Source organism: Globicephala melas, chromosome 17 (assembly GCF_963455315.2).
Source record: "Globicephala melas chromosome 17, mGloMel1.2, whole genome shotgun sequence".
Classification (NCBI taxonomy): domain Eukaryota; kingdom Metazoa; phylum Chordata; class Mammalia; order Artiodactyla; family Delphinidae; genus Globicephala; species Globicephala melas.
The window spans coordinates 20,234,502-20,251,243 of NC_083330.1; the positions used below are offsets into that span (position 1 = coordinate 20,234,502).

Genomic DNA, 16,742 nt, shown 5'->3' on the forward strand with positions numbered 1-16,742 from the left:
TTCACTATAAGTTCCCAAGCTTGGCTCAGACTTAAGTGGGCAGGGGGAGTGAAAAGCAGGGGTCTGATAGTGAGGCATGACCCTGCCCCCTTTCAAACATAACTCTTTAAACAACCAGTGCGAAGCAGAAATAATGTGTTTATAAGTTGTTTTTTTTTAACTAACAAAAACATTGTCATTTTTCATCATGATTTTTTAGAGGCTTTTGTAGTTTAATGAAACCATGTTAGAGGCTATTTTATTTATAACATTTAGAGGTTATACTTATATTAGCCTGTTAATGTCATTTATGCTAAATAAGTATTGAAGAAATCTTTTATGGAATGTGGAACAATGTAAGTCCAGGACAGTTTTTTATCTGAATAAAAAAGATTGATTAAACTAAAGTATCTAGAAATTGTTCTATTGTACTTCCATAAGGTGACTATCAGAGTTGCATATAGTAAGTATTCAATAAATACTCATTGAACCCATGAATGAAAACAAACCCAGAACTAGGTCATGAGGTGAACTGTACATAAGGTGAAATGAAACATTCATGGGAGTTGACATTTTTGTTGGAGATCCATCTGGAGAAGTTCGTTGGTTCCTATTTACAAGACTTTTTAGCAAGACAGGATTGCCACTGTGTGTTTGCAGTAGGAAGGAAAACAAAGTGCCCCAACACCAATCCATAAATACCCTGCAACCCTTTCAGGGACACCACAGAGGAGACGGGGTGTGGGGGGTGGGAGAGGGTTGAATTGGAACAAATGAAAATTGATTCCATTTGGCTTTGCCCTGTTACATTCTAATTTTGTGACTATAAAGAGATACTTCTCAACAATTCATAGTGTAGCTGCAAAAAAGCAGACACAGATCTGCAAATTAGAGGTCTGTTTTCTTTATTCTGGAAAGAGTTCTAGAGTATTTGGGGCGATAGAGTTCTGTTGCCTCTTGAGGACAGATTGTGAAGATCGGGGTAAAGAAATGTATAGTGTATAGAAAAGCTAGAAAATATTAGCCATAAAAAAGATGAAATTCATTCCCGTATTACTTATTTTATTGGGTCAAACATATATGGCTATCCTTTCTACATCCTTAAAAATATCAATGTTAAAAATCCTCAAAAGGGAATTCTACATTTGGCTCAAATTACTTACCACATTAAAGATGTTTTCATTTATAGTTTGTAGAAGTGAGATAAAAGAAAAAGTTACTTTTTATTTTTTTACCACGAGATTCCTCCCCCTCCTTCCCCCAACATACCTTTTATTTTTTTAAGGTGACCATATTTATGGCTTTTTGTTTATTTTGCCCCTTCGTGTATTTGAATTCTGGTCATCATTTGTGAATTGTCCACATGTATTAAAGTTCACTTTTCCTGTTTGCCATTATCATGTATTTTAGAATAGCGATATCTTTAAATTTTTGCAGAATTATTTTTTGGTTTGTTTTAATCATAAGATGTTTATGATAATTTGGTTTTAGTTTATACATCACCTTTTCCATTAGTAATGATCATGAGTTACTTCATCTACTTAGCCATGACAACAAACTTAATGGACCAAGTCATCATACATTTCTGAGATATTTTCATCACCTTGTACCAAAATCCTAAAATTCATCTGCTATGTGCATCACATGTAAGTTTTTTTGATCAAACTTAGAAAGATTATGAAAAATACAGTGTGATAGTATTGCCATAAAACTTAATCTAAGCATTTAATAGGAGACCGTTTATGTTCTGCAAGGTTTTCATTTTTGTTGATAATAATTTTATTGCTTACATGGCCTCCATAGTATCTACAAGGAAAAAGTAGTGGTCCTGGCTCATAGCTAGATAGGATTACTGGTCAAATCTTTACTCAGCAAAAATGGTTTCTGTCATCGGGTATCACAAAAAAGGACAATAGGAATATTTTATGTGCTAAAACAAAATGGCTTTTGCTATCTGGCCCTCTTTTCTAGTCCCTGTTTTACAACATTCTCATTCATTTTGACACCTCTTTACTCTCCTCTGTAACTTTGTACTCCCCCAACTCTCATCCCCAACTTTTGTCATGATCGTGACAGCCTCCAGCTTCTATGAGGTTAAGTTCTAACCTAACTTCCATTGACTTCCGTGATCATTTGACTTCTATCCCGGTTCACACTTGCTTCAGAAATCCACACCCATCTGGATGCTATGAGATCCATCATCTGACACTTGTCACTGCCTCACTGTCTTCTGCATCATTAATTTTCCCTCACCACTAGCTCATCACCATCCTCATACTGACATTCTCTACATCACTCTACATTAAAACAAAAACAAAAACAAAAACCCTCCCATGTGGGCTTCCTTGGTGGTGCAGTGGTTGAGAGTCCACCTGCCGATGCAGGGGACACGGGTTCGCTCCCCGGTCCGGGAAGATCCCACGTGCCGCGGAGCGGCTGGGCCCGTGAGCCATGGCAGCTGAGCCTGCGCGTCCGGAGCCTGTGCTCCGCAGCAGGAGAGGCCACAACGGTGAGAGGGCCAAGTACCACAAAAAAAAAAAAAAAAAAAAAAACACAAAAAAACCCTCCCATGATGCCCCAGCCACCTCCGCATGCTGTCCCATTTCTCTGATCCTTTTTACAGCAAAACGCCTCAGAGAATCATCTGCTCTTGACTCCTCCAATTCATCCATCTTCATTCTCTCTTATACCCACGTTCAGGGGGCATTTGCCTTCACCACTCCTCAAAAGAAGCTCTGGTCAAAGGCTCTAAGCACCCATTCTTCGGCGAACATCATGGTCAATTCCTAATTCTCATCTGACCAACCAGCAACTTTTAACAAGTTCACCTCTCCCTTCTTTTTGAAATGGCTCTTTCATGAGGCTTCCATACCCCATTCTCTCTGGATCTTCTACTGCATGGACTGGTCTTGCTCAGTCTTCTTCACTGGTTTCTTCTTATTTGAGGAGGGGATAGTGTGACTATTCCACCCCCGTTCAGGCAATAAAGTGGCAGCATTCCTATAGGAATTTAAAAACAGTAATAAAACTGACTAAAGTTTAGCCTGCTTGATGATTATTTTTACCACGCACTGGCAATTCTAAACAATGTCAAGGATAAAGTGCTTTGCCCTGCTGGAGTGGACTGCTCACAGCATCCCCTCCTTTGATGTGTCCTGTGTAAGAGTGTATCCTGGGTTCAGTCATGTACCCTCATGTATCCTCTAGGTGATATTATTCAATCTCATCTCAAGGACTTAAATGAGCATCTATATGTTGACCTCTTCCTACCTTCCTCCCTCCTTCCCTTCCTTCCTACATCTCCTTCTCCTTTTCTTTCTCTCTTTCCCTCGCCCTCTCCTCTCTGCCCCCACTGCCACACTTACCTACTTGACACCTTTACTTAGGTATATAAACAAAGCATCTCAAACCAAACATTTTCCAAATTACTGATTCCAAACCTTCTCCTCGCTCCCAACTTGTTCCACCTGCACTTTTCCTCATCTCAGTAAACAGGCTCTCCATTCCTCTAATTTCTTGGGCAAAAAACATTGGAATCATCTTTGATCCGTCGTCTTCTGTCACTTTCCTCATCAGACCCATCAGCAAGTTCTATCTACTCCTTCTATGAAGTATGTACCATCCCTCTACTGCCTCTTTCACCATCATCTCTCACAATATCACCAGGGCCTTATTTTACTTCTCTGTGTAACTTTATGCTGTGCCTCAAACCTCTGGAAAGTTCTTTTCCTTTGGTCACTGTTTTACTGATCACTCCAGGGTCTTGTGACTACCTCTTTGTTCTCCATCATCATCTTTTGTATTCTTTCAGTAATCTTCAAGCCACTTGCTTCTTAATTTTCCTTCCTTAGGGTTCTGTCCTCAGCTGTCCTCTTCTGTATGCTATGTGTTCTTCCTCAGGAGTGCCATCTACTCACTAGTATTAGTTATGACTTCTTCCAAATGATTTTCAACTCAGACTTCTCTTCCAGAATCTAGTTTCAGAAACTTAAATGTTTACTCATCAGCTCTCCTCTAATTCATGTCCAAAATTGAGCTCATCATCTTTTCTCTTACCCCAATCTTGGATGTTTTAACATTCCTTTTCTCCCCAATAGAATCACTATTCTTCCTTTAATCCATGATTTCTTCTAGAAGGTAATAGATGGAAGTACAATGAATGTTCCAGTGTCCTTTTTTTTTTTTTCGGTCCGCGGGCCTCTCACTGCTGTGGCCTCTCCCGTTGCGGAGCACAGGCTCCGGACGCGCAGGCTCAGTGGCCATGGCTCACGGGCCCAGCCGCTCCGCGGCATGTGGGATCCTCCCGGACCGGGGCACGAACCCGTGTCCCCTGCATCGACAGGCGGACTCTCAACCACTGCGCCACCAGGGAAGCCCCCCTTTTTTTTTTTTTAAACAACCGAACTCTTCCTCCTCCATTCCATCCCCTGCATAGCATCCCAAAGATGCAAATATGATCATGGCATCTCCTGCTTAAAACACTCACTTTGCCCAGATCAAGGGACCCTTTGCAATACTTGCATCCAGACAAAGAAGAAAAAAATTGGCTGTGTCTCAGAAACCATTTTTTTCTGCCACTAATACAGTCCAAAGAAACAATGTGCCAAATCTCATCAATCTGCTCATTAATGAGTGATTTATTAAATAAACATTTCATGGGTACGCATAAGTATTGTCTTGAAAATTCATAGCAGGTTCCAATAGTACATTTTTCCTTCTTGGCTTCAGCCTAGCCTTTCTAATCTTCCTTTTCTGGGACTATGCATACTTTCACTAACTTTCCTTCTCCAGATTTATTTTACTTATGTTTGTATCCATCATTGCCCAGGTCAATTCTTGTAAGTATAATTTGGGCTATAGGATTATATAAATTTGACCTTTCCTAATGTGGTGAAATGTAGAAAACTCTGAACAGTAATAACCCGAGGATTATTTACATATAATTTAGGGAACTTCTCCATCTTAGGTTATTGATAAATTTATTTCAACAATTACAGTGTTGATAAAAAGAATTGATTTAGTCATCTGAGGATTTTCTTTTATGGCCATGTATAATTCACAAAATAAATAAGCCTGCACATGGGAAGCAATCATTTCCCCCATATATATAACTGTATAGGATCGTTTATTATAAGTAGTAGTGGTGCCTTCCATGTCGGCGTATTTAAGACGTTCAATATTTAGAAAGTGTAGTACAAAGATTGTATTTCCCTGTCTTTCATGATCACCTGGAGGTGATGATAACAAGTTCTACTTCATCCTTACGGTGACTTTGTGAGGCAAGCAGAACAGACCACTTTATCCTCACTTTATAATAGGAAGACTGGCTCCAAAATGCTAATAGATCAGTTTAAATCTACATGGATTGAAGCAGAGTTTTAATTCTTATTTTTTTACCTTTCTCACTTAACTTGGCTTTGTGAAAGCTCTAACGTACTGTCTTCGGTTCATTAGGGATTGCTTCGGAGAAAAAAAATAAATGTTTTGTGCGTTGATGATGTTCTCAGTAGGTCATATGATTTAGGTGACTGCAGTGTAAGGAATAGTCTAGAAAATTACTTGACCCAATGTTTGTGTATAAATGGAGATTTTTTGATTTTTGGAGAATGCCACATTTGCAGACCTGTATTCTGAGATTTGACTTCTGGTTGAGTTTTTCTCTTAATATTATACTGATGGTGGGAGTTTGGAATTGGGGAGGGGAGGATCCCTCTCTTGCTAGGGAAAACCTAGGGCTGACTTGTCCATCACCACAACTCCTTTGAGTTCATCTCCTTCATTATACCTTTTGTAAATGGCCAAACTACTGTGAACTGAACAGTCTTTACAATGTGGTTCACATACCACTTTTATTGCAGCATATGTAAAATTTGCTTAGGGATAAAAAAAAAAAAGAACTTACAAACTATGCTGCTTAGGAAACCAATGTTTAGCCTTGTTAACATTTGCTATTTCTAAAATATCTACACAAATAATAGTGATCTTTTAAAGGCTTAAAACACTTAACTGATGGACAGAGAGTCCATTACATATAACTATAATCTAAAATGTCAATATACCAAATTGATGTAGTCTCTTCTTTGAATAACTTCTGTTCAGCAGTGTGGACCAAGCCAGAGAAGAATCATCTGTGAACACATCTACTAATTACTCAGTACTAGATGCTTTATATATTTATTAACATTACTTCTTATTATCCCCTGAAATCTGGGTATTTTTGTTTCCATTTTCACATATAGGATCCTGAATTTCAGGGAAGTTAAGTAACTTGCTTCTTCAAGTAGTTAGAAAGTGGTGGAGCTGGGATTCAAGCCTGAGTGTGTTTGTTTCTTAAGTCCATGGTTGTTTTTTTTGTTTTTTGTTTTTTTGTTTTTCCCTAGCACAAACATATACATAGGAGTAGTCAATATTCTTCAAATGAAATTGTTTTTGAACAACATAGGCTTCTAAGGGCCACTTAGCTATAGCAGAAGTGGGCTATTTTTATGTTACTGATGTCTTATCTTTTATCTTTGCTCAAAATTTCAAGGAAACAGAATGACTCTCAAATAGTTTTTTAAAAAATGACTATTATTTCAACACAGGGTTACTTTCTCTGGTTCTCCACAGCCAGAGTGAATGATGGTTTCATGGATAATGGTTCCAAAGAAGCATGCCCAAGTAACTCATTGAATATGATTGAAGTAAAATCTTGGGAATGATGAAATCATTGCAGATTATCATTGCAGAGTCCAGAAAACATTTTTTTAAGTTGTGAAACTGATTCAACTCTAGTATTGTTGCAGTAATTTTAAAACAATGCAGTCTTTGAGGGAAGCACCTATCATTACAGAAGTCTTTGAGGTGAAAGTGTGAGAGAAGTTGTAGAAATTTCTAAGAACCAAATAATGACTGAGATAAAGGAATGCAACTTCCCTTAGAGTAAACGATACCCTTGTAAGGGGTCTTTGATAGAGTTAAAGGAAATCGTGATAAAGATGCCCTGCTGACTAAACATTTATTTTCTTTTCTATTTTAAAAAATAACTTTGCAAGGCTTTTAACCTAATATGAGGCTATTCAGAAAACTTGGCAACTGTGGAGTAGAAAGTAAAGGATGAAAAACTAGCTATGAGATAGAAAACGAAGTGTTGAAATAAGTAGGCAGTGTTCCACATGTTCCTACTGGGTAGGCTAGGGATCCGTGTGTGGACAAGACGTGTCCCTGTGTTAATGAGAAACCTAGCCAAGCCAGCATAGTATGCTAAGGAATGAAAATCGTTTTAGACAATATAAAGAGAGATTGTCACAAATCCTATAAGGACTCGCGTCTAGATAACTGGGCAACTGGTTGATAGATGGGAATGTGCTATTATCCCTAAATTATACGAGAAGTTCAATCTTTTCCTTTCAAAATAATCAAATAAAATAGAATCTTATATGGAGAGATGTATTAGGCATTAGTAAATTTAAGAAAAAATATTTCAGTAACAGCACTTTAAAATGTGAGACCTTAAGAAGATGTATGAGTAATTTATTGAAACTAATTGATATCAGGAACTTATTAAATTCTTTTAGGTCCCATTACACTGAGGTCATAGATGATTCAAGAAGCAGAAAGAAGTGATCACACATTCCTGGCCGGGAGGCCCCAGGAGATACTACTGCCTTACTATATAAAAATAACTTCTGGGTAAAACCAGACAGGGCAGGGCAAAGGAGCTTTACTTTTTCAGAAAGTAAAAAATTACAAATCCAGCCCCATTCAGGTAATTGACACTGGAGCATCCAATGCACTTCAATCTATTACTGCCTAGAAGAACTAATTTAAGAGAAAGCACTGCAGATCAACAATGATGATGTTGCTTGGTTACTCAAAACCATTTGGTAACATGCTGAGTTGCTTAGCTTTTTTAGAAGCACACTCTTTGTATCCACATAGGAAAAGGATGGAGAAGACCACTTGAAACCATTTTTAATTGCAAACTTGCTTCAACTGGAAACAGGCTTCTCTTTTGCAACACACAAGCAAGTCCAGAGGTTTTAATTAAAATGTGAACTACCACGGTAGTAATAAATGTTGAATTTGATGTGCTCTTCTAAATATTGATCTTGTTATGGTGAATCTGCTTTGAAGGGGTTTGAGCTGTTTTTTTAGGAGGTAGGAAACTCGAAGTTTTTAGGCTTCCTGGCCCAGGAGTCCTGGGGGCTGGCTGGGGGCACCCCTGTCCAGGGGAGAGTCCAGAGCTTTGGAATCAGACTTACTCAGTTGAAATCCTGCCTTCTGCCACTCTGTGCCTTTGGACAAACGTCTGAGCTTTGATATCTCATCTCTTCCGTAAAAGCAATGGCTTTTCTGTGACAGATTTACTGTGAGGATGGAGTAAGGAAATGCATGTTACGTGCTTAGCACCTAACAGGTTTCCAACAAGTACTCACTTATTATTTTGAAACTAGAGAGCTGCAAGTATCTTCTCTGTATTCCCAGTCTGTAAGATACCTTTTACAATGAGTCACAGAGCTGAGGTAGAGAGAGGAGGGACTTCAAAAAATGGGGGGAGGAGCTAGAAGGGCTGTTGAAATTTGTGGATTCTCTTTCAGAATTTGGTCTTATTCTCCAATTATAAAATAAGAATAGGCATATATATATATATATATTTTTAATGGATGAAAGTAAAGTGGAACTCAAAATGTTATCTAGGACCTAGGACTACAGAAAATGTTTTTCTTTCTCTTTATTACTTTAGACCAATTAGCTTAATATTTACTCTGTTTGGTGGTGTATTTTTTATTTTATGTGCTAAACATTTTACTAAAAATAGTGATGCACTTGATTATTTAATGCATTAACATATCAATGGGAGGGGTTGAGACATGGACGTTTTGTAAGCAAATACTATCTTAGTACTATACTTAGCAACTTAAACATTCAACCATTATTTTAAAAATTCCAACTTCCACTGAACTTGTGCCAAATGCTTCCCAGATTTGCTGATAAGAATATAAAAAGCACGGGGCTGCTGCAATAATCAAGTGCAGATTAGATTAGATTTATTCCCAAATGACAGCAATCTTAAACTTAGAATTCTCTGTTTGTGTATCTAGACTGCTTTAAAAAATTAAAAATTCCAGATCTTGCCCTGATCATTAGATTTGTATGGATTATATAGTTTTTTTAAAGTATTATTCCAATTTGCAGGAAAAAAAAAAATCAAGATTTGCCAGATAAGAACTTGATGACTTTTGAACTAAGATTGAATGCCTGAAAGTTATCAGTTAACTTACAGAATAAATATTATTCAAACAAGGGAAGGAAAAAAGGAGTAGTGAGGTGGACAAGCTTATGAGTAGGTGTGGCAGGACAAAAAAAGAGAGAGAGTGGTGGGGGCTTTCATTCTCATAATTAAAAGGAGTAAGAACCCTAAAAATTTAGGTTTGTTTGTTTGTTTGCGGTACGCGGGCCTCTCACCGCTGCGGCCTCTCTCGTTGCGGAGCACAGGCTCCGGACGCGCAGGCTCAGCGGCCATGGCTCACGGGCCCAGCCACTCCGCGGCATGTGGGATCCTCCCAGACCGGGGCATGAACCCGTGTACCCTGCATCAGCAGGCGGACTCTCAACCACTGCGCCACCAGGCAAGCCCAAAATTTAGGTTTTAAGCATTGTCTCTGGAGATGTAACCATTTGGTTTGGGGTAAGGGAAAAGGTGATTAGCAGAACTCAGGTCAAATGAGAAAAAAGGGAAATGAGAAATAATTACAGAATCAGAAAGAAAGCCACTTTTAGGATTTAAAAAATATGGTTCAGTATATCATTGTGGTTAAGAGAGCTATTCCTGAATAAAGCTATATGGTTTCGAATCATAGCTCCGCCTCTTGCTTGAGGTGTCCTAACGCATATAAAGAGCATCAGTCAGTACCTGGCATAAAGCAAATGCTGTAAAATGGTGGTAGTGATGGTGATTGTGCTAATTAATATACTATTCCTCAGAAAATGCAGCAATTACTCCTACCTTGTGTTAATAAAAATAATTTGGTATCATTTTCAAATGTGTGATCATCACAAAATTGACAGAATAGAGTAGAATACTGAATGAATTATCAGTGGTCTTATTTTCTTTTAATAAATTTATTTATTTTATTTTTGGCTGCATTGGGTCTTCGTTGCTGCACGCAGGCTTTCTCTAGTTGCGGCAAGCAGGGGTTACTCTTCATTGCGGTGCGCAGGCTTCTCATTGCGATGTCTTCTCTTGTTGTGGAGCACGGGCTTTAGCCGCGCAGGCTTCAGTAGTTGTGGCACGTGGGCTCAGTAGTTGTGGCTTGCAGGCTCTACAGTGCAGGCTCAGTAGTTGTGGTGCATGGGCTTAGTTGCTCCACAGCATGTGGGATCTTCCCGGACCAGGGCTTGAACCCATGTCCCCTGTATTGGCAGGTGGGTTCTTAACCACTGCACCACCAGGGAAGTCCCAGTGGTCTTATTTTTAAATAGTATTAAATAAGAAAGATCAGGTGCTAGAGAACACAAGTTAGTAATCTAATTAAATCACCAGCAAGAGACAGATCATGTTAACAACAGTCAGATTTGTTATTACAGAGCAATTATTAAAGTGAAATATTGAAAGATGCTAAGTATCATTAGTAGGCTTTAAACATGTCATTTAACACAGGCAGAAAACTATAATCAGTTGATTTGATAAGTTAAAATCTCCTTTATTAAAATATTTATATCATTTGTATAAAGGAGGCACTATTGTTGAGGATCTAGAAAGAATTCTGTGGCATACTGCACTACATTCCTTTATAAAATTATTTGCACAAGTCACTCTCTTCGGAGTAGTCTCCAAGTGCCACATGATCTAATTTGTGAGATTAAATAACTGTTTTGGTTTTGACATTTTGCACATTTCCTTAAATCACTATTAAATGCAAGGATTTCAATGTGGCACCAAACTATTATTTGGTTACATTTTATATTCAAAGAATGTAATCTTTTATGAAATATCAGAAATTTCACAGGACTAGTGAAAAGTTGCTTTCTTCCCGCTTCCTTCCCACCCCTCTCCACATGCACACACTTAGTTTTCTGGCCTTTACAAAGGTAGGAAAACCTTTATAAGCTTCTAAATACTGTGGTATTAAAACTGGACACATCCAAAATTTCAGACTTTTTTACCATACTGACCTGGGTTTCATTTCAGGCTCTGTCAGTTTCAAACTTCGGGACCTGGGGCAAGTGACCTTAACATCTTGGAGCCTCCAGGCTTCTGATTTTTAAAATGAAGATTAAGCATTACCTCATGATTTTATTGTGAGGGTTACATGACTGTTTTTACACAAATAGTTTACCACAGTATCTGGCAGAGATACAAACTTAATAAGATGTCATTGTTTTCTTTTTATTTTCAGGAATCTTTAAAGAGTAGCAGTCATTTGGTCAAATTCACTTAGCTACTACTGATATCTATTTGAACAAGACTATTTAATACATTGAAGTGTGTGTGTGTGTGTGTGTGTGAAATGGTAAGGATTCTTTGATAAAATGGAATTGTTTTTTGCTAGAAAAGAGGGGAAGAAATGGTTTTACACGCACACGTTTATATATATATATATATATATACACACACACATATATATGTAAGATGACTTCTCTGTTTTTGGTATAATTGAGGAAGCTTTGAATTTAGAGTTCTGAGGCTCTGGGAAGCTTTTATAAAATTCTCATCTTGAGATTCATCTGTTTCAGGATATAGGGTGCGGTTTAGTATTTTGAATAAAGGTATCCTAGGTGACTTTGATATGCCTCACTTTGTCCTAAGTTGAGAATCTCTTAAAATGAAAGCTCTCAAGGAACTCACAGTTTCTTGGGGAAATAGACATGAATCATATAAAAGTTATCACAATACATCAAAAGTACTGAGACATATGTATAAGCTAATTGTTAATGAAAGCACAGAGGAGGTGACACTTGCTTTAGGTATTGAGGGAAGAATGAGAGTTTAACAGGAGAAGAAAACAAGACATTCAAAATATAAAAGGAACAATATTGATCAAGGAATAAAGGTATGAGAGATTGCCAGGAGGAAGAAGTGGCCTTCTTGAGAGACATATTGATTGGACACGAATGTTGTGAGTTTTTGGAAGTTATTCCTTAATTTATAAGCAAAGACTGATGACAAATTCTTTTTTTCAAAACTAATTTAAGATATAGTTACAAGATAATTGTTTTTTGTTGTTGTTGTTGTTGTTTGGGAAAGGGCACTGGGTATTTATTATGATTGTATTGTTTTTAAATAGTTTACCATCAAAGGCCAAAGGTTTTGTAGGTAGCAGGAAAAACAACTAGTGAAGGCAATAATAGTGCTTTGGTGTGCACTTCTATTTTAAAGGTTAATTATTTGTTTAATTAAAGCCCTCAGAATCAACCACAGATGCTATTGCCTAGAAATATTAGATAAACTTGAGTCTATTTAACAATGTAAGGATTGTGTGACAGCTTTTTTATCCTCTCAACGAGATACGGCGTTTTCTCATTTTAAAGACCATATCAGGGGCTTCCCTGGTGGCGCAGTGGTTGAGAGTCCGCCTGCTGATGCAGGGGACACGGGTTCGTGCCCCGGTCTGGGAAGATCCCACATGCCGCGGAGCAGCTGGGCCCGTAAGCCATGGCCGCTGAGCCTGCACGTCTGGAGCCTGTGCTCCGCAACGAGAGAGGCCACAACAGTGAGAGGCCCGCATACCGCAAAAAACAAACAAACAAAAAAAAGACCATATCATATTTTCCCTTTATTTGGATTATTTTCTCTTATGGTTGTTGATTATTTATGTAGTTATATCTGTATTCTACAAATGAGGGAATCAGGGCTTAAAGAGGTCAAGTAATATACTGAAAATCCAGTGCTAGGGTCATGATGTTTACTCAAGCAATTTTACTTTCTTGAATGATAGCTCTTGAGATATTATGAGATATTAGATTGGAAAGACATGGAATTCCAGAGATTGTTGTGGAGGCTATTGAAACTGTCAGGAAAGAGATGATGACAGAAGAATAGAGAAACAGACGTGACAAGAGACTTTGTAAAATGGAATCAACGCCATGTGTTGAGTCAGTAGAGAAAGAATACGGTGTGGAAAGTGATTTCTGAAGTCTAGTTGTTTTTTATAGATTTCCCTACGACAGGGAACCCAAAGGAAGAATGGAGCTAGGTGAAACCTATGATTTCTGTCTGGGGATAAGTTTAGCAAACAGCAAACATTGCCGGCACTTCTGCTCTGGAGCTCACCTAAAAGATCAGAATAAAGATGTGGATTTATTGATGACTTGGACATATTCTTCAGGTTTCTTCAAGTGCTTGTTTTTTGCTTTGGTCTCTCACATCAGCTACCATATATTGAGTATTTTTTTTCTTTTTTTTGGTACCTTGACAGAGAAGTAAAAGTATGCTCATAGTTTATGTAATGTGCCATTGTCATTACAACATGTAGGCTTGGCCAAATAACCAAGTGGGAAAAATCAGAATGAGCCTTTCTTGTTTCCATATTTTATCTGTATTATTAAATTCACTGTGTGCTGCTGATTATTGAGAATTAGATCTAATCTTGCCACTCCCTGGGCTCATTTTTCCAGCCACTAGGATGTAAGGTGTGCCAGAGATTCACCTGAGTTCTGCCTGAGGCTTATCTCTTTGAAAGCCAAATTTTGGGTTCTTGTGATACTGGCTGACACTGCAGAGCTGAACATGGCATGCTGATTACCTTTCACTCTGATGTCCTCTGCAGAAACTGCCTCTTTGGGAGCCAGGACCTGTGAGGATGATCTTACAGAGCAGCAGTTGAGAGCGACCTCAGGTAATTGGTCTTATTCTTGTCTGTCTTGAATGAGCTACATTTGTTACTCTCATAATTTATGTAATGAACTATCTCTGGAACTGCTCTAATTAGAACTGATCAGATCCCTCATACAAATAATTTAAATCCTATATAGAATATATCAATATTATATATAATAAATTAAATATTGGCTTGGCCAAAAAGTTCGTTCGGATTTTCTGCACGAGCGGACGAAAACCCAAACGAACCTTTTGGCCAACCCAGTATATGATAAATAAATTAAATCAAATGTAGCCAATATTTGGATGCATATGTAAAGCAATTTCTTAAAGAACAGGTAACTTACGCTGGATAATTTCTCACATCTACATTTACACACAATGAAGTTTTACCTAAATGGTCAGTTTTACACAATGTATAAGTCAATAAGCTGGGTATTATTTTTCCCCAAGTCAAACAACCTGGATGGTGGAGTTAGTTTTGGTAATTGATGAGTTGATTGGATTTTTACTGCCCTGTCAATACAATCACTAGTTCCTGTGCTTTGCGTGCTTATGCGTGTGGTAAAAGAAGGAGACTCTGCCTTCTTAGCATTATATGCAGATAATTTAAGGGGAATTTCACCCATGTTGCTACAACACACCTCATTTATTTCTGCTGTATAAACATGATTCCAGTTTCCAGATTTATACAGTTGGAATAATAATGTGTTATACAGAATAACAAAAACATGATTATAAAAAGTCCTTCAGGGGCTTCCCTGGTGGTGCAGTGGTTGAGTCCGCCTGCCAATGCAGGGGACACGGGTTCATGTCCCAGTCAGGGAAGATCCCACATGCCGCAGAGCGGCTGGGCCCGTGAGCCATGGCCGCTGAGCCTGCGCATCCGGAGCCTGTGTTCTGCAACGGAAGAGGCCACAACAGTGAGAGGCCCGCATAACGCAAAAAACAAAAAACAAAATAAAACAAAATTTACATCTTCACTTCAACCTCTGTGAGAAGCTTTATATTTAGATATTCCCATGCCTTCTGAATATTTTCATAGGGATGTTCTACAGGGAAGTCAAATATAACATATTCCAAATTGAACTTCTCTTTTCTGCAAAACCATTTCTTCTCCTCTTTTAATTGATGACATCATACCATAGACCTAGTTACCCCAAGCAGGAAAACTAGGGATCACCAGTTTAACTCAAAGTTGCCAGGAACTGTTGGGCATAGGTTATGAGTAAGGCAAATGAGTTCTCTCATTTTTAGACAATATTACTATACAAATAAATGTTATTTTCAGATTGCAACAAATGTGAAAAAAGAATTAAAAGAGGTAATGTGTAGAGCAGAGTTTCCCAAAGTGTGGGCCCCTTAAAAGCAGCATCAGCCCAATCTGGGAACTCGGAAGAATGCAGATTCTTAGGCCCCATCCCAGACTTACTGAATTAGAAACACTGAGGATGGGGCCCAGCAGTCTGTGGTTTAACACGCCCTCCAGGTGACAGTGATTCCCACTAAAGTCTGAGGACCCCACCTGTGTGACAGGTGATGTACTACCTTAGAAGCAGTGGTCAGAGAAGTTCTCTGAGGAAATGCCAGGTGAGCTGAGTCCAAAATAATGAGAAGGACCCAATTAGGGGAAAGGCTTTACAGACAGAGGAGGGGAAGAAGTTGGTGATAGTCCGTGAAGAGAAAGAAGGCTGACCTGGAGAGAGATGAGTGAGTGGGGAGGAGAACAATGTAAGATGACGTCATAAAGGTAGGCAAGGCCTGATTATTTCAACCACAGTAAGGGGTTGTTATGTATGTTATTTTAAGCAAAGTAGGAAGCCATGGCAGGCCTCAAACAGGAGAATAGCTCGATTTTATTATATTAAGGTATGCAGAATAAATTGTGGGAAAGCAAGAGCAAGTCTTCCCCAGTTTTGAGACCATTGCAAGATACAGGTAAGTGACTAAGGGTACTGGCAATGGAAATGTAAAGAAATAGATGGATTTACTGTATGCCAAATACTTTGGAATTGGAATTAATGGGACTTGCCAATGGATTGTGTACATAAGAGAAGGAAAGAAAGAAGTCAGTGATGACTCTTGCTTTTTGTGAATGGTGGTACCATTAACTGAGGTGGTGGAGACTGGGGAGAAACAAAGTGAAGTATGTTGAAGGGGGATTAGGAGCTCTGATTTGGGCATATTAAGTTTGATATGCCTTCCAGACATCCAAATGGAGATATAAAATTTAAAGCAATGGATCTGGATGAAATCACCTAGGGAAATCATTATTTTTCCTCAAATCAGACATTCTTTGTAGATAAGAGAATAGGGCTTAGGACAAATGCTGGAGACACTCCAATATTTAGATTTTTAATGGAGGAGGCCCCAGCAAAGGGGAATAAGGGGGAACTTTCAGAGGGGTACGACGAAAATCACAATAGTCTCATGCCAAGAAATTCAAGAAAGGGATGTTTTTCAAGGAGAAAGGAGTAGTAACATCTATTGAGCAAAGTTAAGTAAGATGCAAACAGAAAAATGGCCATTGGATTTCACAGCATGGAAGTCATTGGTGGCTTTGAGAAGAGGAATGGATGTGAAGCCAGGCTGGAAAGGGTTGAATAATGAATGTGATTTAGTAGAGAGAGAAGATGTGAAGCAAAAAACAAACCAGACCAAAACCAAACCAAATCAAACAAATACTCCTTTTAGGTTTTATTGAAGGGGAATAGAGCAATGGGATAGAGTCTGGACTTCTCCTTTTCTTCCCCATTTTGCTTCCCAAATGGAACTCAGTGTTCCAACTAACAAGTATTGCCTGCCTTCTATAATTCCAGGCACTAATCCTGGTGCTTCTGGCACAGTGACAAATAAGACAATCACTGTTTTCAATAAATGTGTACCTATTAGAGAAAGTAGGTAATACGCAGACAATTTCCACATACTACGGTAAGTTGTTTGACACCAGTGCACAAGAAAA

The 16,742-nt window shown here is 38.5% G+C and overlaps 1 protein-coding gene across 1 annotated transcript in view; it reads left to right on the top strand.

The window, feature by feature from the left end:
- Window positions 1–16,742, top strand: part of ZFHX4 (zinc finger homeobox 4) — a 181,049-nt gene that overhangs the window by 135,058 nt on the left and 29,249 nt on the right. Inside the window, 1 exon segment of the mRNA XM_060287425.1 lies at window positions 13,731–13,799. Within this exon segment, the coding sequence (XP_060143408.1) occupies window positions 13,731–13,799 (69 nt within the window).